The 21,450-nt window shown below is 45.4% G+C and overlaps 1 protein-coding gene across 1 annotated transcript in view; it reads right to left on the bottom strand.

Annotated features, from left to right (window-relative positions):
- The window catches only part of PDAP1 (PDGFA associated protein 1), a 37,273-nt gene that overhangs the window by 7,994 nt on the left and 7,829 nt on the right, over positions 1 to 21,450 (bottom strand). Inside the window, exons 2-5 of the mRNA XM_073546688.1 lie at positions 8,189 to 8,280; positions 7,209 to 7,310; positions 5,976 to 6,097; positions 575 to 726 (exon numbers count right to left, since the gene is read on the bottom strand). Coding sequence (XP_073402789.1) covers positions 575 to 726; positions 5,976 to 6,097; positions 7,209 to 7,310; positions 8,189 to 8,280 — 468 coding nt within the window. The remainder of the gene's footprint in view (positions 1 to 574; positions 727 to 5,975; positions 6,098 to 7,208; positions 7,311 to 8,188; positions 8,281 to 21,450) is intronic.

Here is a 21,450-nt window from a genome sequence, read left to right as displayed (position 1 = left end):
AGCAGGATAGGGAGAAGTGTAGGGTGTTGTGTAATAAAGGTAATTACATAACTGGTTAGGCTGTAAAAATACATATTTAGAAAGGACATATTAGGTGCCAGATCACGTCTTTAATTTAGAGTTAGTTCACTGGGCCTACCATAATAACAGTTAGTGATGGGAATGCCGGGGAAACGTTCATTTTTATTTATTTCCACGTTTATGATTCTTTTTATAACTGGTTGGAAGGGCAATGTAGAAAGGACTCGATGACTGTTCCTTATACAGCGGTCCTGTTATTGTGCCTATTATCACGATTAGGCTTGAGCAGCGTCCGGTCAGACTCAGCATCCGCCTTCTAGTCTCGGCGTCTTGCTAGATGGCCGTGGCCAGTGGAATGGCATCATTACCAATGGCACCGCCGCGCTGCCTGCACCTGATACACGTGGCACGTCAAGTGCCGCACAAGTGAGAAAAGAGAAGACAGAAGCGGGGAACACTTCTATCTTCTCACCAGGTCTCAGCTATTCCCCAACAGATATGGTAGTTGCAATGAAGATGCCAAGGCAGCGGAAATGGCCTATTGCACACTTACCTTTTCTTTCTTCCTCCTTCTTCTTTGCTGCCTCTTCCCTCTGTTTTCGAATGATTGCCAGACGGGCCAGGTCAGCCTTCGCTTGGTCTGTTTTTCCTGCTAAATGCAACTTCATGTAGCGTTCTTTTGCCTTTTGCTTTTCTATTTCCTCTCTGTTGCAAATAAAAAAAATGGAAGCTGCATTATTAGAGGCATGACATTAGAAAACGGTGATATTGTAATGGTGGAGGCAGGACGGCATTAACTAGAGAACGTCAGGTCTGTAGGAATAAGCACTTATTGAGAAATATGCATATATTACCAGTAACTCACATTCAGAATTGTACTCGGGTCCCGGACATTAGAAAGTACAAATATCGTTCTAAAGCAGCGCTCATCAATGTCACCAAGTCCCCCCCCGAGTACTCCATTATACCTACTGCTGTGATAAATAGGACGAGTACAGTTAGTAGTGGCAGATGAACTACATGTCCCAGCTGTTCATAGGGCCAAGATATATTCACTGGAGAACTATAAGCACAAGCAAGTCCACAGGATTCGAGTGCACTGAGGAACATAAGCCTTTGCCACAAGTGAAACATGGTATTCAGCAGAGGAAGAATAAGGATTGTGCTGAATTAAAAAAAAGAATGAAACAGAGAAAATAGTTAACTGCAGAGAGGACAGGTCAACCATGCGCACCTGACCGCCACAACCAATCACTGGCCTCAGGGGTAATGCCCACATGTGCAGCATGTGACCGCCACAGCCAATCTCTGGACACAAGGGAAATGCCTGCATGTGACTGCTGAGACGCATGCGCATAGGTGGCGTATCCTCATTGCAGGACAGTCAGAGACCAGCAAACCCCTGGCAGTGGTGGTCTGAGCATACCCTTACTGTTCCACTTTTATTACACTGTCCTCTCTGAATAACGAGTCTAAGGTGTTATCAAGAGCTAACAATTATACTCTTCCACACTAGTTTTACTGACCCCCATGATAACTACCATCCACAACAGCCGGCCGGGGCGCTCACTATGTAGCACATTGCCTTGCATCAGCGGCGTCCTAAGCTAGAATCAGACCAAAGGCGTGGAGCTTGTATGTTCTCTGCAGGGATTTTTAGCTACTTTGTTTCAACCACAACTATATAATAAAAATGTTTAATAATCATGGTTGTGAATTCAGTAAGCCCTGCCTCACTACCGAGCATGGACATAAAGTGCAACACAGATTCATCTCCACAGCCCTGGTCACTACTGAGCATGGACATAAAGTGCAGCACAGATTCCTCCCCACAGCCCTGGTCACTACTGAGCATGGACATAAAGTGCAGCACAGATTCCTCCCCACAGCCCTGGTCACTACTGAGCATGGACATATAGTGCAGCACAGATTCCTCCCCACAGCCCTGGTCACTACTTAGCATGGACATAAAGAGCAGCACAGATTCATCTCCATAGCCCTGGTCACTACTGAGCATGGACATATAGTGCAGCACAGATTCCTCCCCACAGCCCTGGTCACTACTGAGCATGGACATAAAGTGCAGCACAGATTCATCTCCACAGCACTGGTCACTAATGAGCATGGACATAAAGTGCAGCACAGATTCCTCCCCACAGCCCTGGTCACTACTGAGCATGGACATAAAGTGCAGCACAGATTCATCTCCACAGCACTGGTCACTAATGAGCATGGACATAAAGTGCAGCACAGATTCATCTCCACAGCACTGGTCACTAATGAGCATGGCCATAAAGTGCAGCACAGATTCATCTCCACAGCACTGGTCACTACTGAGCATGGCCATAAAGTGCAGCACAGATTCATCTCCACAGCACTGGTCACTACTGAGCATGGACATAAAGTGCAGCACAGATTCCTCTCCACAGCCCTGGTCACTACTGAGCATGGACATAAAGTGCAGCACAGATTCATCTCCACAGCACTGGTCACTACTGAGCATGGCCATAAAGTGCAGCACAGATTCATCTCCACAGCACTGGTCACTACTGAGCATGGCCATAAAGTGCAGCACAGATTCATCTCCACAGCACTGGTCACTACTGAGCATGGACATAAAGTGCAGCACAGATTCCTCTCCACAGCCCTGGTCACTACTGAGCATGGACATAAAGTGCAGCACAGATTCATCTCCACAGCCCTGGTCACTACTGAGCATGGACATAAAGTGCAGCACAGATTCATCTCCACAGCACTGGTCACTACTGAGCATGGACATAAAGTGCAGCACAGATTCCTCCCCACAGCCCTGGTCACTAATGAGCATGGACATAAAGTGCAGCACAGATTCATCTCCACAGCCCTGGTCACTACTGAGCTTGTACATAAAGTGCAGCACAGATTCAAATCCACAGCCCTGGTCACTACTGAGCATGGACATAAAGTGCAGCACAGATTCAAATCCACAGCACTGGTCACTACTGAGCATGGACGTAAAGTGCATAAAGTGTAGCACAGATTCATCCCCACAGCCCTGGTCACTACTGAGAATGGACATAAAGTGCAGCACAGATTCATCCCCACAGTCCTGGTCACTACTGAGCATGGCCATAAAGTGCAGCACAGATTCATCCCCACAGTCCTGGTCACTACTGAGCATGGCCATAAAGTGCAGCACAGATTCATCTCCACAGCCCTGGTCACTACTGAGCATGGACATAACGTGCATAAAGTGCAGCACAGATTCATCTCCACAGCCCTGGTCACTACTGAGCATGGACATAAAGTGCAGCACAGATTCATCTCCACAGCACTGGTCACTACTGAGCATGGACATAAAGTGCAACACAGATTCCTCTCCACAGCCCTGGTCACTACTGAGCATGGACATAAAGTGCAGCACAGATTCATCTCCACAGCACTGGTCACTACTGAGCATGGACATAAAGTGCAGCACAGATTCCTCCCCACAGCCCTGGTCACTAATGAGCATGGACATAAAGTGTAGCACAGATTCATCTCCACAGCCCTGGTCACTACTGAGCATGGACATAAAGTGCAGCACAGATTCATCTCCACAGCCCTGGTCACTACTGAGCATGGACATAAAGTGCAGCACAGATTCAAATCCACAGCACTGGTCACTACTGAGCATGGACGTAAAGTGCATAAAGTGTAGCACAGATTCATCCCCACAGCCCTGGTCACTACTGAGAATGGACATAAAGTGCAGCACAGATTCATCCCCAGAGTCCTGGTCACTACTGAGCATGGCCATAAAGTGCAGCACAGATTCATCTCCACAGCCCTGGTCACTACTGAGCATGGACATAAAGTGCAGCACAGATTCATCTCCACAGCCCTGGTTACTACTGAGCATGGACATAAAGTGCAGCACAGATTCATCTCCACAGCCCTGGTTACTACTGAGCATGGACATAAAGTGTAGCACAGATTCATCTCAACTAACAGCGAAGATCCTCAGATCAGAAACAGAACAGACATTTCATAACTTTACCAAATCATTATGAAAACATTTACCTCACATCATGTATTGCACTACTGAACCCAATGTATTATATATGTTAGGAGTCGGTCCATTTTATATTAACTCCACCAAAATAGACACCGACTGCACAGTCTTGGTAATAACAGCCAACACGCAAACCGCTCGTACAGAGGCCTGTTTCACACTTCCGTTTTTTCTATCAGTCAAATCCGCCAAAATTGCGGAAAACTGATCCGCAGGCGGACTGACAGAAACGTGTGGCAGCGGATCGGTGGATGGACAGAACCGCCGCTAGTAAAGATTTAAAGGAACCGCGCCTGGGACAAAAGAAAAAAAAAAATACCGGCCATGTAGTGATCTCCGGGAGCGGGCAAGCTGAGGTGGCATCGGGATGGCGCGGGCACAGGGTCATGACGCGGGAGCTGTTCATAATTCGCGGGCGGTATCTCGCGGGAGGAGGTGCGATATCTCGCGGGAGGAGGTGCGATATCTCGCGGGAGCAGCTGCGATATCTCGCGGGAGGAGAGAGAGAGAGAGATCCAGCAGTCAGACAGAATTGGGGGTTAAATATGTTTACAAATACTAAATGGCGGATCCGGGCAGCGAAAAAACGTTGCAGGGTCCGTCCGAACAGGTCAGCGGATGCCAAAATCTTGGCGGATCCGCTGACAATCGGATGCAACGGATCACCATCAGTCAAAATCCGCCCACAATGCAAGTCAATGGGGGAAAAAACGGAAGTGTGAAACAGGCCATACATAGCTTTCCACATAATTGGGCTGCTGTCCAGAAAACAGTTTACTTCCAGCTGTCTGTAAAGACTGAGGTCATGTTGGACGGCAATAAACGCCAATGAAGCAGAATAACTGACATCTAATGGAGCAGGCGACGGTGAGGATTCTTGAACTAGAATAAACAGAACTATTTTCTAAGTGAATATCATTCAGACTGCAGATTATTATAGGATAATTATAACCATTCGTCTTAATGAAGAAATGATATGGAAGAATACTGCATTACTGCTACTTATACATGACGTCCCTGCGAGTTGTCTGTATATAACATCAGTGATGTAAGAGCCAGTGATGCAGTCTGCACTGGGCATAGCAGGATTGCTGGTGAAAGGCCACTGCGGCAATATTTATATTTAGGTCTCAAATATATGGCCAACCAAGTCCGCCTAAGAAAGAAACACCTTTGCTAAGTGTCTCTCCATGGGCGTGGAATGCGGTGAATATTAATTACTCTTAAGTATCGGCACACGTGACCGCCAACAGCTGCAGGAAGGCTTCGGCTGACACTGTGCGAGCCACTGAAGAGCAATGAATACTCACTGCTCTCCATGCAAACAGTCCCGGCGTGCAGAGCATTGAGTATTCCGGCAGCTGCCCTTCGGATTGCAAGCAGCGCATGACGTCCCTGCCTACAAGCATAAAGCAGCTGCTTGCAATGGAGCAGGACGCTGCAAGGGAGCGCCGGGAAGGTAAGTGTAGTTTTTTATGTTTTCTGATGGGGTCATGCATACCATGATGGGGTGGGGGCCAATCATACCAGGGTAAGTATGGGGCCATGCATACCAGGACGGGGATGGGGCCAATCATACCAGGATGCCAAAGATAAATGAATATTCATTGCCTTCTACGCCCATGGGCGTGGAATGCAGTGAATATTCATTTCTCTTTAAGAGCGGGCACAGGAGTTAGCTGCAGCAGCCGGCTCCTGCCTCTGTGACCCACTGCTCCGACGATGAGGCTCCCACACCTCCCCACCACAGCCAGAGCCGATACATCCGGACAATAAGAGGTAAAAAGCGCGTCTTATAGTTCGAAAAATGCAATAACTAACTAATTTGACAGGTTACTTTTAAGTCTGACATATTAACAGTGAGACTGGAGGATGACTGAGATGTGTTCTGGCTGACGCACAGATAACAATCAGAACTTACTTTTCTCTTCGGGACAGTTCCCTAGGTCCTTCAAGATCAACTTGAGTGACCTTTTTAGAAGTCTGTGCTGCACGATTAGGATTCTCTATATCAATTAAGCCTTCTACTCCTTTACGCTTTTGCTGAAAGATAAAAACATTTACATCTTCATTATACATCTACAATAAAGATAAGGAGATTAACATCTTTAAATTGCAGTAATACTAAAAAATTGGCATCACGGTGATCTTAAGAGTAAAAAAGAAAGGTGGGGTGAATCCATGACACTAAAAATGGTACAGAGGTGTACTATAATCCACAGCCGCCTTTACAGCGCTGTAGACGGCCGCTTGAATTAGTCCAGAGCTCGTCAAATAACACTTCAGATCACCAGGACCAATCTATGTAGCCCATGATCCAGCGGGGACAAAGTAATATATCAGGAGGTAGGCATCAGACAAATACACAAGAGTAAAGAAGACCAAGGACGGCCATACACATTAGTTGGCCGAATAATGCTTCAGTTGATGGTTTGGCTGACAGACATCGAAGCCGACACTCCCATACATAGTACTCCTGTGTTCTCTATGTGAAAGCCAAAAGCAGAACAATGATCGCCGTCCAAAATCAGACATGCGAGATTGACATCTCTCCCGACCATCAGTCAGCCAGGTCCCTATACACATTAGGCCATTAGCTGAACTCATCGATATTGTCAAGTTCAGCCGACATTAGTTTAATGTGTATGAGGACCTTTACATTTACAAAATAAACAATATACACAAGGGGTATTCCCATCTCACTACTAATGACATACTGGTAGGATATGTCGGCTCTTGATGGTTGCTGGGCATGACCTCTAGGACCACCACTGAACCAAAGAATGAAGGGGCCGTAGGGTTTTTTGCCTGCACAGCCAAGTGACCAGGAAGGCAGCCGTGTAAGAAAACACAGGGTGGAGGACGTAGCGATGAAGCAGCCACTCAATATCACTCATTCTCAAGATTCATGGAGGTTCTAAATTACCAACCTCCAAGGCATATCCAAGCAACGTCATCAATTACTGAGACCAGAATACACCTTTAAATCTCAAAAATATGATGATCCACTAAATGAAGTCATTTGTCTTATATTCTAAAGTCACTTAATGCTACAAAATAGATAAGGACAAAACAAAGAAAAGGCTGCCATGTTTTTGAAGTAATGTCACACGTTTACTTAGGAGGATACGTCATTTTCCCTCAAACAAAATACCTGATAGTCGTCGTCATCTTCACTCTCATCTGAGCTCTGATCTTTCTTTGCCTTTGTGGGGTCTTCTGCGCCTCCCACACCTCCTTCCTCAAGTTCTGCTTCCTATGGGGAAGAACATGAACAGGTCAATGTCTATAGATGGGCTGTGATGGAGAAGTGTGCTGGTATAGCCATTGTAATGAGCTCGCACCGATGACGTGCCAACACAGGAACACTCTACTGACTAACCCAGAAACCAGAAGTGCAGCTGCTGGGACCGGAGCCCTTACCAAAAAGCCTGGGCACCTGGCATAATCAAACTATATGTAAGCTATTTTTTATCTACAAACTACCACTATATCTGTAGGTTAATCACTTTTTTGGTGATGAGAGGTTCCCTTCAAATACTGTCTGACTACCTTACTGGAGCAGTGGCTGCTGAGAGAAAATGAAGTTTTATTCTCCCTGTAGCCGCTTCCTACCAGTCACTGGAGCTGTTCCAGTCGTCGCTCATTATACAGTGAGTGAGGCTGCGAACCCACTCCGGCACACTGATTGACAGCTTGCTGTGCAGCGTGTGTGTGCAGAGCAGGCTGTCGGTCAAGGTAAAGGGTCAGGGTTACAGTGTACTCCCTCCACAGTGAGGCCTGAGTTTTATAGCCCCGTCAGCTGCAGGGAGAATAGAGCTTCAGTTTCTCCCTGCAGCCGCTGCTTCAATGAGGAAGCCTGACATGAATTAACCACAGAATTTATCTAAGATAATGTGTGCAGCACATTTACTAATGAGGGTACTGATATCCCCTCATTGCAATATGAAATAAAACCATTTTTCTAATGTGCAAAAATTCTATAAAAAAAACAAAAAAAAAAACACACAAAAGACAGGTGGTAATAAAACCAATTTCTCCACATTGGTGCAAGCAAGGAGGAAAGCACTACTAATAGAAAGCATGACTTTTATTGCATGTGAGGGAGTCTTCACGTATGTGGTGCCCACGTACCAACGCCTTCTCATGTTCAGCCTTGATCTGGGCGTCGATCTCCTCTGGACTTGTGTACTGCCTCACCCGACCTTTGTGACCTCCTTTTCTTCCTGCATAAGACAAGGTTACAAGCAGAATAGCTGTATTAGGGCAGGAAAGCTGCGGTGTAGACGGGTATGCCGATATCCCCTTCCCATGCATCACTCTCACACAGCACGCCCTGCTCACATTCTCACATTTTACTTATGAACGTCGCTTGGTCATACACATTTCACCTGTAGATTTCTTCTTTCCTGGATACTATTGTATAAAACACTGCCATTTACTTTATTTTTCCATAGATTTTGTTAGTGGCAGACTAGCCAGATACAGGCCAAAATGGCCCCCTACTGGCGTGTCGGGCTATGTGTGCCCACACCAGGTGCGTCAGGAGCTTTCTTGCTGTACACAACTGCAATCATCTAACTAAGATTGATGAAGAATAAAAACATAAACCTCAACATTGAGTGACAGAGGTACTATAGAAGGCGGCACCTTCAAAGGGGACTTGTCAGAAGTCACAAGTAGCCAGTGTTAGCACTATTTTATTCCTCCCGTTATCCTATATATTCAGCTTGGTTTATTTTAAATCCACCATGTAGATCCAGAGATGTGGGACTTTTTATTGGTTGCTAATTTTTATGGTCCTTACAAGGGGGCGTGGCTAACAAGGTTCAAAAGCTGCCTAGTCACGCCCCCGAGAGTATGAGCCATGCCCTCTAGCTATGGCGGATGTAAAAGAAGCAGGAATAAAATTAAATTAAATCCTGGACTCGGAGGTGGCTCTCCTCTTTTAGGCCTGGAGACGACTCTCCTTTTTTTTTTTTTTTTTTTTTTAGGCCCAGAGACGGCTCTCCTCTTTTAGGCCCAGAGACGGCTCTCCTCTTTTAGGCCCAGAGACGGCTCTCCTCTTTTAGGCCTGGCAACTGCTACTCTTTTAGGTCTGGAGGCAGCTCCTCTATGGGCCACCATAGCATTGCTTTCATTGTGACCCCCGGAGGCATCTGATATTACTGCTGTGTCAGTGCCCTGCCCAAGCTGCAACATCAGACCACTCATAGACAATAATGGTCCTGCAGGCTGCAGGACCACTTTTGTCTAAGAGTGGTCTGGTGGGCAGATAAATCCCACTGTGTGCTCTTTTGGGCTAGCCTGCAGAATGGAGAGCGCAGGCAGATGATGGCAAGTGTTACCCATCATGTGCAGTCATGTAGACTTGTCAGGATGACCAAGTGTGGATATTAGGGCTACTGCATGCCCCATGTGGCCACCAGGGTGAAGCAGTAAAGTAAATGTCAACAGTCACAATGCCGGATACTGCAGCGTTCACATTGGGTAGTCACTGCTCCATCAGTCGGAGTATATTCTGACACACGGCTGGGGTACAGAATATTATCGGCTGGTGGTGCTGTGGCTACACTTACCCTTTACACAGACATTTCCATAGAAAGCTTAGAAATCCAGACATTGGATAAGTGTTATCCTTATAATGGCATCACCTGCCAGACAAGACTCTGCCGGGAATTTGTGTTTCTTTGTCTCCTTCTTGCAGGCAGCCTGATACGGCTCCACACTGGGGGCTCATCAGTGACTACAGTACACGGCCCGGGGGACTACACGGCTGCCGGCCCGGGGGAGCACAGTGATGAAACAATGGTGCGCAATGGAAAAATAGGTTCTAACTATCAAATGCTATTATAGTTATTGATGGAGGCATTTCCCATGACTAATGGAGGCCACAGACAAGATAGCTGCAAAATGTACATTACACTGGTGAATTCTGGCTTTTGCTAAGGATAAAAAAAATATAACAAGATGAATCTTTACTGTTTGCATTTTTTATGACCCCAAACAAGGGCGGGCAGTGGTTTCTACAAGACGCTTCCTTTCCTTAGATACCAGACCTATAAATGTGGAGTCAGGACTGAGGGCAGGAGGCGGCTCATTATCCATAGCCTCTATGAGGACACACACAGTACTGTGATAAATAGCTAGGTGTGGAAAAAATGCTGTAAAATAAGAATGCTTTTAAAAATAGAAGGCAATCATACACCAGACAGAAGCCGGGATTGTGTTCTCTCGGCCTCCATCTGACCGGTATGTGCCTGGTGTATAACTGCATAGCAGACTGCCCTTTCTAACCGCCAAGTAACCTATAGTGTGTGGCATACGATTCATTATAGAGGGGCCGTATGGTGGACTGACATCTATCCTGACTGTGCACACTATTGTGCGGACACCTCCTGAGCGTCTGCACCACACAGTATGCACATATGTAGTGTGGACAGCGCCTTAGCAGGATGTGCCTTGTCTGCTGCAATAAGTTTCCTCGGCTGACCACTGCGTCCACAGTCTTCAACATTGCCCATTTCTTGGTGCCCTCAATGCTGAGAAATACAGGCAGATACTTATCCTCTATACCATCAGGGAGACGTCTGATTGGCCCCAAATTTATTCAGCAGGACCAGGACCCCAAACATACACCCAATGTCATTAAAGGGGTATTCCCATCTCCACGATCCCATCCCAATATGTAGTATTAATAATATTAGCAAATACCTTCAATTACAAATGTAGTTATTGATTCATTAATGTCTCTTTCCTCATGTGCAGGCATTGCAGGACCTTCGGTATCCATGGTTACAACCACTAACAATTAGCTGCCACTTTATCAGTGGTCATAACCATGGATGGTCCTGCAGTGCCTGCACATGAGGTAAGCAACATAGCAAATCAGAAGAACTATGCTACATTTCTAATTGTAGATATTTGCTAATATCATTATTATTATCCGCGGATTCTCAAATTAAATAGAATATCAAATGGCATGAACATTACAACAGATTTAATGTATGTTTATTAATTTAATTAAATTGATTTGGAAAATGAATGTACAGTACAGACCAAAAGTTTGGACACACCTCATTCAAAGAGTTTTATTTTCATGACTGAAAATTGTAGATTCACTCAGAAGACATCAAAACTATGAATTAACACATTTGGAATTATATAATTAACAAAAAAGTGTGAAACAACTGAAAATATGTCTTATATTCTAGGTTCTTCAAAGTAGCCACCGTTTGCTTGATTACTGCTTTGCACACTCTTGGCATTCTCTTGATGAGCTTCAAGAGGTAGTCACCGGAAATGGTTTTCACTTCACAGGTGTGCCCTGTCAGGTTTAATAAGTGGGATTTCTTGCCTTATAAATGGGGTTGGGACCATCAGTTTTGCATTTAGTTGGACTATCATTTATTTTTCAACAGGACAATGACCCCAAACACACCTCCAGGCTGTGTAAGGGCTATTTGACCAAGAAGGAGAGTGATGGGGTGCTACGCCAGATGACCTGGCCTCCACAGTCACCAGACCTGAACCCAATCGAGATGGTTTGGGGTGAGCTGGACTGCAGAGTGAAGGCAAAAGGGCCAACAAGTGCTAAGCATCTCTGGGAACTCCTTCAAGACTGTTGGAAGACCATTTCCGGTGACTACCTCTTGAAGCTCATCAAGAGAATGCCAAGAGTGTGCAAAGCAGAAATCAAAGCAAAAGGTGACTACTTTGAAGAACCTAGAATATAAGACATATTTTCAGGTGTTTCACACTTTTTTGTTAATTATATAATTCCACATGTGTTAATTCATCGTTTTGATGCCTTCAGAGTGAATCTACAATTTTCATAGTCATGTCTCCCCCTATGTGCACCACCATGTCACCCTCATATGCAGCACCATATCACCCCCTCATATGCAGCACCATGTCACCCCCTCATATGCAGCACCATGTCACCCCCTCATATGCAGCACCATGTTGTCACCCCCATAGCCTCCCCATGCCCACCCTAATAGCCCATACACATAAGGGAAAGAAAAACCAAAAACCACCATATACTCCCCTCGTCCCATTCCCTGGCGCTGTGCTTCTCTCCCTGCCTCCAGTGTGCGGAATCTCCGGAGTAAACAGCTGATGCGATGACGTCATTTCATCGTGTCAGCTGTTACATCAATTCTTATGGAACTAATTTATGGACGTCCATGCGCTGCTCGACATAATACAGTGAAAGATTAACCATTTATACCCAACGCGTTTCGGAGTAAGGAATACGTCTTCCTCAGGGGATGACAAACATCATCCCCTGAGGAAGCGTTGGGAATAAATGGTTAATCTTTCACCATAATTGGGATTCTGTATTATGTCGAGCAGCGCATGGACGTCCATAAATTAGTTCCATAAGAATTGATGTATCAGCGGTCACTCGGTTTGACCTTTGGACGTGCAGCAGCTGACCACGAATCCTATGTGCTTGATCTCTCCTACAAATAGGTGAGTGAATTTCTTTTATTCTTTTAATATTAACCCGGATAAGACCCTATTGCGCTTTTTCTGTTCCTATAGTATATAGCATCGTGTCAGCTGTCTCACACGCTCTGACTGGTGGAGGAAGTGGCCGGAGGCCCCTCCTCCACCAGAGGAGTCAGCAGAGCCGCGGCGCACATGGGAACAGTGAGTGGCTGGACGGGCATCAGGCGGCCCATGGACCTCTGATTTCCAGCCCCACGGCTGTCTTGGTCCGCACTTTGCCCAGGTCTGGTTTACATCATATCCTATAGCTTTATTATTTAAACAACACTCAGCGCTGGAGAACTACGCCCGACTATGACTAAGAATGCATAGTTTGAAACGCGTCAGCTATGTATCCCTCTGATAAGCACTTTTTTTAATCTTTTTTGAATAAGTGTTTTTAATTTGATTTCCTCAGTACCTGTGCTGGATACGTCCTCTTTGCTTCACTCTGCCTTGACGCCAACACAAGCTTCTAATCTGTGCACTGCCGAAGTGGATGAGCTGGAGAGAAACTCTTTTTTCCTCCTTTACTATTGCAGGACCTTAGGTATCCATAGTTACAACTACTGATATAGTGACAGCTAGTTGCTAGTGGTTGTAACCATGGATACCTAAGGTCCTGCAATTCCTGCACATGAAGAAAGACATAGAGAATCAGAAGAACTATACTACATTTGTAATTGGAGGTATTTGCTAAAATGATTACTACACCTACTACATATAGGGCTAGGATCTTGGAGATGGGAACACCCCTGTATGACCTTAGACATATCCGTAAGTTCTAGACGCCTGGTACTTACCGACCATGGACATACGGATACGTCCTGGCAATTTTGCATGCACAGAGGCTGTACGAATGCGATTGCCGCCAAGTGTGAGCTGATTCTGACAGCTGACACCCGGTTCCCAATAATTTAATCCTCTAAATGCTGTGATCACAGCATTTAGTGAGCAGGCAGAGGGGAGAAAGACCCTCTGCCCTCGGATCACAGACCTTGCGACATCTTCAGCCACAAAATTAAAAAGTTTTAGCGCTCAGAATAAAGAGATGTAAAAATAATTATTTTTTCTATAAAATAGTTTTTATTGTGTAAATGCACCAAAACATAAAAAAACCTATAGTGGGGTATTGCTGCAGTCATACTGACCTGAAGGATAACGCTGCCTTATCAATTTTACCATATGTGGAAAGGCATTAAAAAAAAAAAAAAAAACATACCCCAAAAACAATTACTAAATTGTTGGTTGTAGTTTATTCTGCCTGCCAAAAAATCGGAATAGAAAGCGATAAAAAAAATAGGAGTCCGAAAATGGTAGCAATAAAAACGTCAGCTCGTCCCCCAAAAAATAAGACCTCACATCACTCTGTGGGCCAAAATATGGAAAAATTATAGCTCTCAAAATGTGGTGATGAAAAAAAAAGCATCTTTTTGTGTGTGACAGCAGCCAAACATAAAAACCCGCTATAAATCTGGTATCGCTGTAATCGCACCAACCCAAAGAATAAAGTTGTTTAATCACTTAACCCCTTAATGTCCAATGACGGACACAGTCCGTCATCGGACATTTTCCCTGCTTTGATGAGGGCTCCTGCGCTGAGCCCGCATCAAAGCCGGGACATGTCAGCTGTTATGAACAGCTGACATGTGCCCACAATAGGCGCGAGCGGAATCGCCGTCCGCCCGCGCCTATTAACTAGTTAAATGCCGCTGTCAAAGCTGACAGCGGGCATTTAAATAGCATTTCCGGCCGCTGGGCCGGAAATGACGTCATCGCCGACCCCCGTCACGTGATCGGGGGTCGGCGTCACGTTGCCTGGACAACCAGAGGTCTCTATGAGACCTCTATGGTTGTTCCAGGCATAAGGCTTTCAGCGCCACCCGGTGGTCGGCGCTGAAAGCACAGCAGTAAATCTGCTACATATGGGCGATCTGCTCATCGCCCATATGTAGCAGAGCCAATCGGGTTGCGCAAGCTTCTAGCCTCCTATGGAGGCTATTGAAGCATGCCAAAAGTAAAATAAAAAAAATGTTTAAAAATAAAAAAAAAATTAAAAAAACAAAAGTTCAAATCACCCCCCTTTCACCCCAATCAAAATAAAACAGTAAAAAAAAAATCCCACATACACATATTAGGTATAGCGGCGTTCAGAATCGCCCGATCTATCAATAAAAAAAAAAGCATTAACCCGATCGCTAAACGGCGTAGCGAGAAAAAAATTCAAAACGCCAGAATTACGTTTTTTTGGTCACCAAGACATTGCATTAAAATGCAATAACGGGCGATCAAAAGAACCTATCTGCACAAAAGTGGTATCATTAAAAACGTCAGTCCGGCACAGAAAAAATAAGCCCTCACCCGACCCCAGATCATGAAAAATGGAGACGCTACGGGTCTCGGAAAATTGCGCAAATTTTTTTTTTTTTTTTTAGCAAACTTTGGATTTTTTTTTCACCACTTAGATAAAAGAGGACATAGACATGTTTGGTGTCTATGAACTCGTAATGACCTGGAGAATCATAATGGCAGGTCAGATTTAGCATCTAGTGAACCTGACAAAAAAGCCAAGCAAAAAACAAGTGTGGGATTGCACTTTTTTGGCAATTTCACCGCACTTGGAATTTTTTTCCCGTTTTGAGTATACGACATGCTAAAACCAATGGTGTCATTTAAAAGTACAACTCGTCCTGCAAAAAATAAGCCCTCACATGGCCATATAAACGGAAAAATAAATAAGTTATGGCTCTGGAAAGAAGGGGAGGGAAAAATGAAAATGCAAAACCAAAAATACCCCTGGTCGTTAAGGGGTTAAACCGCACGAGGAGCGGTGTAAAAAAAGTAAATAAAACCAATTCTTCACCTGCTGTTGATTTGTTCATTCTGTCTCCCAAAGATAGCAGTCAGGCTCGGCGCACATTATCCTGAGCTCTTACATTGGGGTTTCCATGTAAAGCTCTGAAATACGTGATTCAGACAGAAGCTCCAAAGGAAGATTCCCTATAATGAGGCAGATGGAGGCAATGTGGACACTGTTTGGCCTATGATCCTGCCGTGTCCGTCTTTTCAGGTGTGCATAAAAGTACAGTTGGCTACAGTTTTGTGCACAGCTGAACAGAGGTCAGAGTCCACAGTAACTCTGCTGCCTCTTTGCCAATATTGCTCCATCCCTCCCGAGTCTCGCCATATGGCTAAGAAGTACTGTACAACCACATATGGGGTATTAGTAGTCAGCAGAAATTGCAGGACAAATTTTGGTGTCATTTTTACCCATTTCCCAGTGTGAAAATGTAAAATCTGGGGCTAAAACAAAATTTTGGTGGTATGAATGTGATTATTTTTTTCTACATTGCCCAATGGCATAAAAGTTAAATGACCCACTTGTGGTGTCAATATGATCACTGCACTCCTTGGTGAATTTATTAAGAGGTGCAGCAAAATGTGAACTCCAATATGGTGCCTCTGCCCTTCTGAGCTTTGCACTGTGCCTCAAAGTAAATTTTGACCACATATGGGGTATTGGTGTACTCAGGACAAAGTGAACAAATTTTGAGGTCCATTTTCTCCTGCTATCCTTGTGAGAAAAAAAAATGGGGGCTAAAATAACATTTTTGTGGGAAAAATGTGATTTTTTTTTTTTTAATTTTCACGGCTCTACGATATAAACTTCTGTGAAGCAGCAGGGGGTTCAAGGTGCTTAATACACATCTGGATGCATACCTTGACGGGTCTAGCTCCCAAAGTTGTGTCACTTGTGGCGTTTTTTCATTGTTTATGCACATCAGGGGCTCTCCAAACGAGACGTGACACAGGCAGACCATTCCATCAAAGTCTTTGTTCCAAAACATCACAGTAGATTTTCCCCACATATGGGGTATCTGCGTACTCAGGAGAAATTGCGCAACAAATTGTATGGTGCAATTTCTCCTGTTAGCCTTGCGAAAATGCAAAGTTTGGGGCTAAAAAATATTTTTGTTGGAAAAATGTGAATTTTTTTTTTATTCATTGTTCAACGTTATAAACTTATGTAAAGCACCTGGGCGTTCAAGGTGCTCACCACACATCTAGATAAGTTCCCTCAGGGGTATAGTTTCCAAAATAGTGTCACTAGTGGGTGGTTTCATCGTTTAGGCACATCAGGGACTCTCCAAACGCAACATGGCGTACGCTAATTAGTCCAGCAAATTTTACATTCAAAAAGTCAAATGGCGCTTCTTCCCATTCGGGCCATGCCATGCGCCCAAACAGTGGTTTTTCCCCACATATGGAGTATCGGCATGCTCAGGATAAATTACACAACAAATATTGGGATCCATTTTCTCCTGTTACCCTTGCCAAAATAAAAAAAAATTGGGGTCCAAAGTAAATTTTGTGTGACAAAGTTAAATGTTCATTTTTTCCTTCCACATTCCAAAAATTCCTGCAAAACACCTGAAGGGTTAATAATCTTCTTGAATGTGGTTTTGAGCACCTTGAAGAGTGCAGTTTTTAGGATGGTGTCACTTTGGGGTATTTTCTGTCATATTGGACCCTTAAAGTCACTTCAAATGTGAGGTGGTCCCTAAAAAAATGGTTTTGTAAATTTTGTTGGAAAAATGAAGGAAAAGGATTGCCACAGCAGTTGGTAAGATTTAGATTTCTCTTTTATCCATTCACTTTGCATTTTATTAATTGACGTACAGCATGTGAATGTTGCAGGCAATGGCTGGGCTCAGGTTTCTTGTGCTTTAATCGTGACATTACCAATGCAGCTGTCAGCAAAGAGCAGGGGCGACAGGAGGGAGGCAGCGCTGGGGCGACAGGAGGGGGTCAATACTGGGGATTATGTTATTTTTACAGAAAAGTTACACCTGGGTATCTCTTAAAAACAACTGGGCTATTACGTAAAAAAAAAAAAAACCTCCGTCCAGCATGAACAGGACTGAGTGTTGCTGCATGCAGAGACATGTTCTCTTCCCTCTAGATATCGGAACATTACACAGGAAGATTTTCCCACGCTAAGATCAAGTCCTAGATAGACACTGATACATGTCAACTTTCCATTGAAAACAGAGTTTGCCATTGTAAGGATGCAGCAAGTAATAATTCTTCATCTCTGCATGAGCTCGGCTCTAATAGATGTGCCTTTTCTGGGCAGCTGCGGGCTGCTATTATTAGGCTGGGGGGGGATTTTCATGGCCCCCTATCAGCATGAGAATACCAGCCCCCAGTTGTCTGCTTTAGCAAGGCTTGTTGTCAAAAATGGGGACCCCACGCTGTTTTTTTAAAATTATTTAAAAAATAATAAAAAAACAAAACAGCGAGGGGACCCCTCTATTCTTGAAACCAGCCTTGCTAACGCTGACAGCTGAGGGGTGCAGCCTACAGCTGCCAGTTTTGACTGGCTGGTTACCAAAAATACAGGGGAACCCACACCGTTTTTTGTTATTTATTTATAGCGCATGTGGTGGCTGATGAATACTCCCATCATCCACCGCCTGCTCTCATTGTTATTAGCGGCAGCAGTTGTAGGCTGATGGGAGTAGTAGTCCCATCAGTCGCGGCCTGGTCTCGCTATAATCAGGTAAATATAACTCAATAGTCTCCTCTGCTAGCACTGATTGCCGGCATAGCACAAGAGAATGATGAGAGCCGTCTTCAGCACCCGGCGCTAGGGCCCAGTGCTAACACTACTGCTGCTTCCCAGGCGCCGGTACATGTGGTAGTGATGCGGCACACTGTTGCCACCCATGTGCCACAAGTATTACACATACGAACACGGATATCTCTGGTACCATTTTTTTCCGGTACCGGAAATATCAGGACATGTGGAACTTGACAGCTGTATCAACATCTAGAAACTAATGATAAGGCTGCATCTGGCTTTTTAGGCCTCATTCACACATCCATGTTTACAGATGTATATTAAAAAAATGGTACTGGTGTCATCAGCGTGTGGTCCGTGTCCATTTTCATCATCAGTGTGTGACCCGTATTTCCGTTTTCACCATCAGCGTGTGGTCCGTGTGTCCGTTTTCACCATCAGCGTGTGGTCCGTGTGTCCTCTTTCACCATCAGCGTGTGGTCCGTGTGTCCTCTTTCACCATCAGCGTGTGGTCCGTGTGTCCGCTTTCACCATCAGCGAGTGGTCCGTGTGTCCGCTTTCACCATCAGCGAGTGGTTTGTGTGTCCGTTTTCACCATCAGCGAGTGGTCCGTGTGTCCGCTTTCACCATCAGCGAGTGGTCCGTGTGTCCGCTTTCACCATCAGCGAGTGGTCCGTGTTTCCGTTTTCACCATCAGCGAGTGGTCCGTGTTTCCGTTTTCACCATCAGCGAGTAGTCCGCGTGTCCGCTTTTACCATCAGCGAGTGGTCCGCGTGTCCGCTTTTACCATCAGCGAGTGGTCCGAGTGTCCGCTTTTACCATCAGCGAGTGGTCCGCGTGTCCGCTTTTACCATCAGCGAGTGGTCCGCGTGTCCGCTTTTACCATCAGCGAGTGGTCCGCGTGTCCGCTTTTACCATCAGCGAGTGGTCCGCGTGTCCGCTTTTACCATCAGCGAGTGGTCCGCGTGTCCGCTTTTACCATCAGCGTGTGGTCCGTGTTTCCTTTTTCACCATCAGCGAGTGGTCCGTGTTTCCTTTTTCACCATCAGCGAGTGGTCCGTGTGTCCACTTTTACCATCAGCGAGTGGTCCGTGTGTCCACTTTTACCATCAGCGAGTGGTCCGTGTGTCCACTTTTACCATCAGCGAGTGGTCCGTGTGTCCACTTTTACCATCAGCGAGTGGTCCGTGTGTCCACTTTTACCATCAGCGAGTGGTCCGTGTGTCCACTTTTACCATCAGCGAGTGGTCCGTGTGTCCACTTTTACCATCAGCGAGTGGTCCGTGTGTCCACTTTTACCATCAGCGAGTGGTCCGTGTGTCCACTTTTACCATCAGCGAGTGGTCCGTGTGTCCACTTTTACCATCAGTGAGTGGTCCGTGTGTCCACTTTTACCATCAGTGAGTGGACACGTCCACTTTTACCATCAGTGAGTGGTCCGTGTGTCCACTTTTACCAACAGTGAATGGTCCGTGTTTCTGTTTTCACATCAGTGAGTGGTCCGCGTGTCCGTTTTCACCATCAGTCTGTGGTCCGTGTTTCCGTTTTCACCATCAGTCTGTGGTCCGTGTTTCCGTTTTCACCATCAGTCTGTGGTCGGTGTTTCCGTTTTCACCATCAGTCTGTGGTCCGTGTTTCCGTTTTCACCATCAGTGTGTGGTCCGTGTTTCTGTTTTCATCATCAGTGCGGCACGTATTTCCGTTTTCACCATCATAGCAGATAAAAGGAAACGTGGATATTGACTGCGCTGCTGTAGAAATCACAATCCCAGTATATGGATTAAAAAAATTGGTATTTTATTCAGTATTCTCTCAACGCGTTTCGACGTTCACATAACTTCTTCCTCAGGAGATGCAGAAGTGTACAATATCCTTACATACCGTTTATATAGATGCAGACATTCAAAATCTGCTTGTCCCTTTATGCTATGAGGTCGAGTAACTTTTCAAAGTGGTTTATGATCCATGTAGGCCTGGGACAATGGTTTGACCTGTGGATCTGCAGCAGCTGGTGGCTGTGATGAGTCCTATGGGCTTTTATAATATGGAAGACTAGGTGAGTGCAAACTGATATTAATTTTGAACCTATCATCGGATAAGACCCTATTTGCGCTTTTCTCTCCTGGAGTGGTTCTGCGTTTTCACCTGTGGCTCGGTTTTCCATTTTCATCATCAGTGTGTGGTCCGTGTGTCCGTTTTCACCATCAGTGTGTCCGTTTTCACCATCAGTGTGTCCGTTTTCACCATCAGTGTGTGGTCAGCGTGTCCGTTTTCACCATCAGTGTGTGGTCAGTGTGTCCGTTTTTACCATCAGTGTGTCCGTTTTCACCATCAGTGTGTGGTCAGTGTGTCCGTTTTTACCATCAGTGTGTCCGTTTTCACCATCAGTGTGTGGTCAGTGTGTCCGTTTTTACCATCAGTGTGTCCGTTTTCACCATCAGTGTGTGGTCAGTGTGTCCGTTTTTACCATCAGTGTGTGGTCAGTGTGTCCGTTTTCACCATCAGTGTGTGGTCAGTGTGTCCGTTTTCACCATCAGTGTGTCTGTTTTCACCATCAGTGTGTCCGTTTTCACCAGTGTGTGGTCAGAGTGTCTGTTTTCACCATCAGTATGTGGTCAGTGTGTCAGTTTTCACCAGTGTGTGGTCAGCGTCCGTTTTTACCATCAGTGTGTCCTTTTTCACCAGTGTGTGGTCAGCGTCCGTTTTTACCATCAGTGTGTCCTTTTTCACCAGTGTGTGGTCAGTGTGTCCGTTTTCACCATCAGTGTGTGGTCCGTGTGTCCGTTTTTACCAGTGTATGGTCCATGTGTCCGTTTTCACCAGTGAGTGGTCCGTGTGTCCGTTTTTACCATCAGTGTGTGGTCCGTGTGTCCGTTTTCACCATCAGTGTGTCCGTTTTCACCATCAGTGTGTGGTCAGTGTCCGTTTTTACCATCAGTGTGTCCTTTTTCACCAGTGTGTGGTCAGTGTGTCCGTTTTCACCATCAGTGAGTGGTCCGTGTGTCCGTTTTTACCATCAGAGTGTGGTCAGTGTGTCCGTTTTCACCATCAGTGTGTCCGTTTTCACCATCAGTGTGTCCGTTTTCACCAGTGTGTGGTCAGAGTGTCCGTTTTTACCATCAGTGTGTCCGTTTTCACCAGTGTGTGGTCAGAGTGTCTGTTTTCACCATCAGTATGTGGTCAGTGTGTCAGTTTTCACCAGTGTGTGGTCAGCGTCCGTTTTTACCATCAGTGTGTCCTTTTTCACCAGTGTGTGGTCAGCGTCCGTTTTTACCATCAGTGTGTCCTTTTTCACCAGTGTGTGGTCAGTGTGTCC

The sequence above is a fragment of the Dendrobates tinctorius genome, unplaced genomic scaffold, assembly GCF_039654945.1.
Source record: "Dendrobates tinctorius isolate UK_male_01 unplaced genomic scaffold, ASM3965494v1 ptg000150l, whole genome shotgun sequence".
Taxonomy (NCBI): domain Eukaryota; kingdom Metazoa; phylum Chordata; class Amphibia; order Anura; family Dendrobatidae; genus Dendrobates; species Dendrobates tinctorius.
This window is presented reverse-complemented; position numbering and strand designations above follow the sequence as displayed.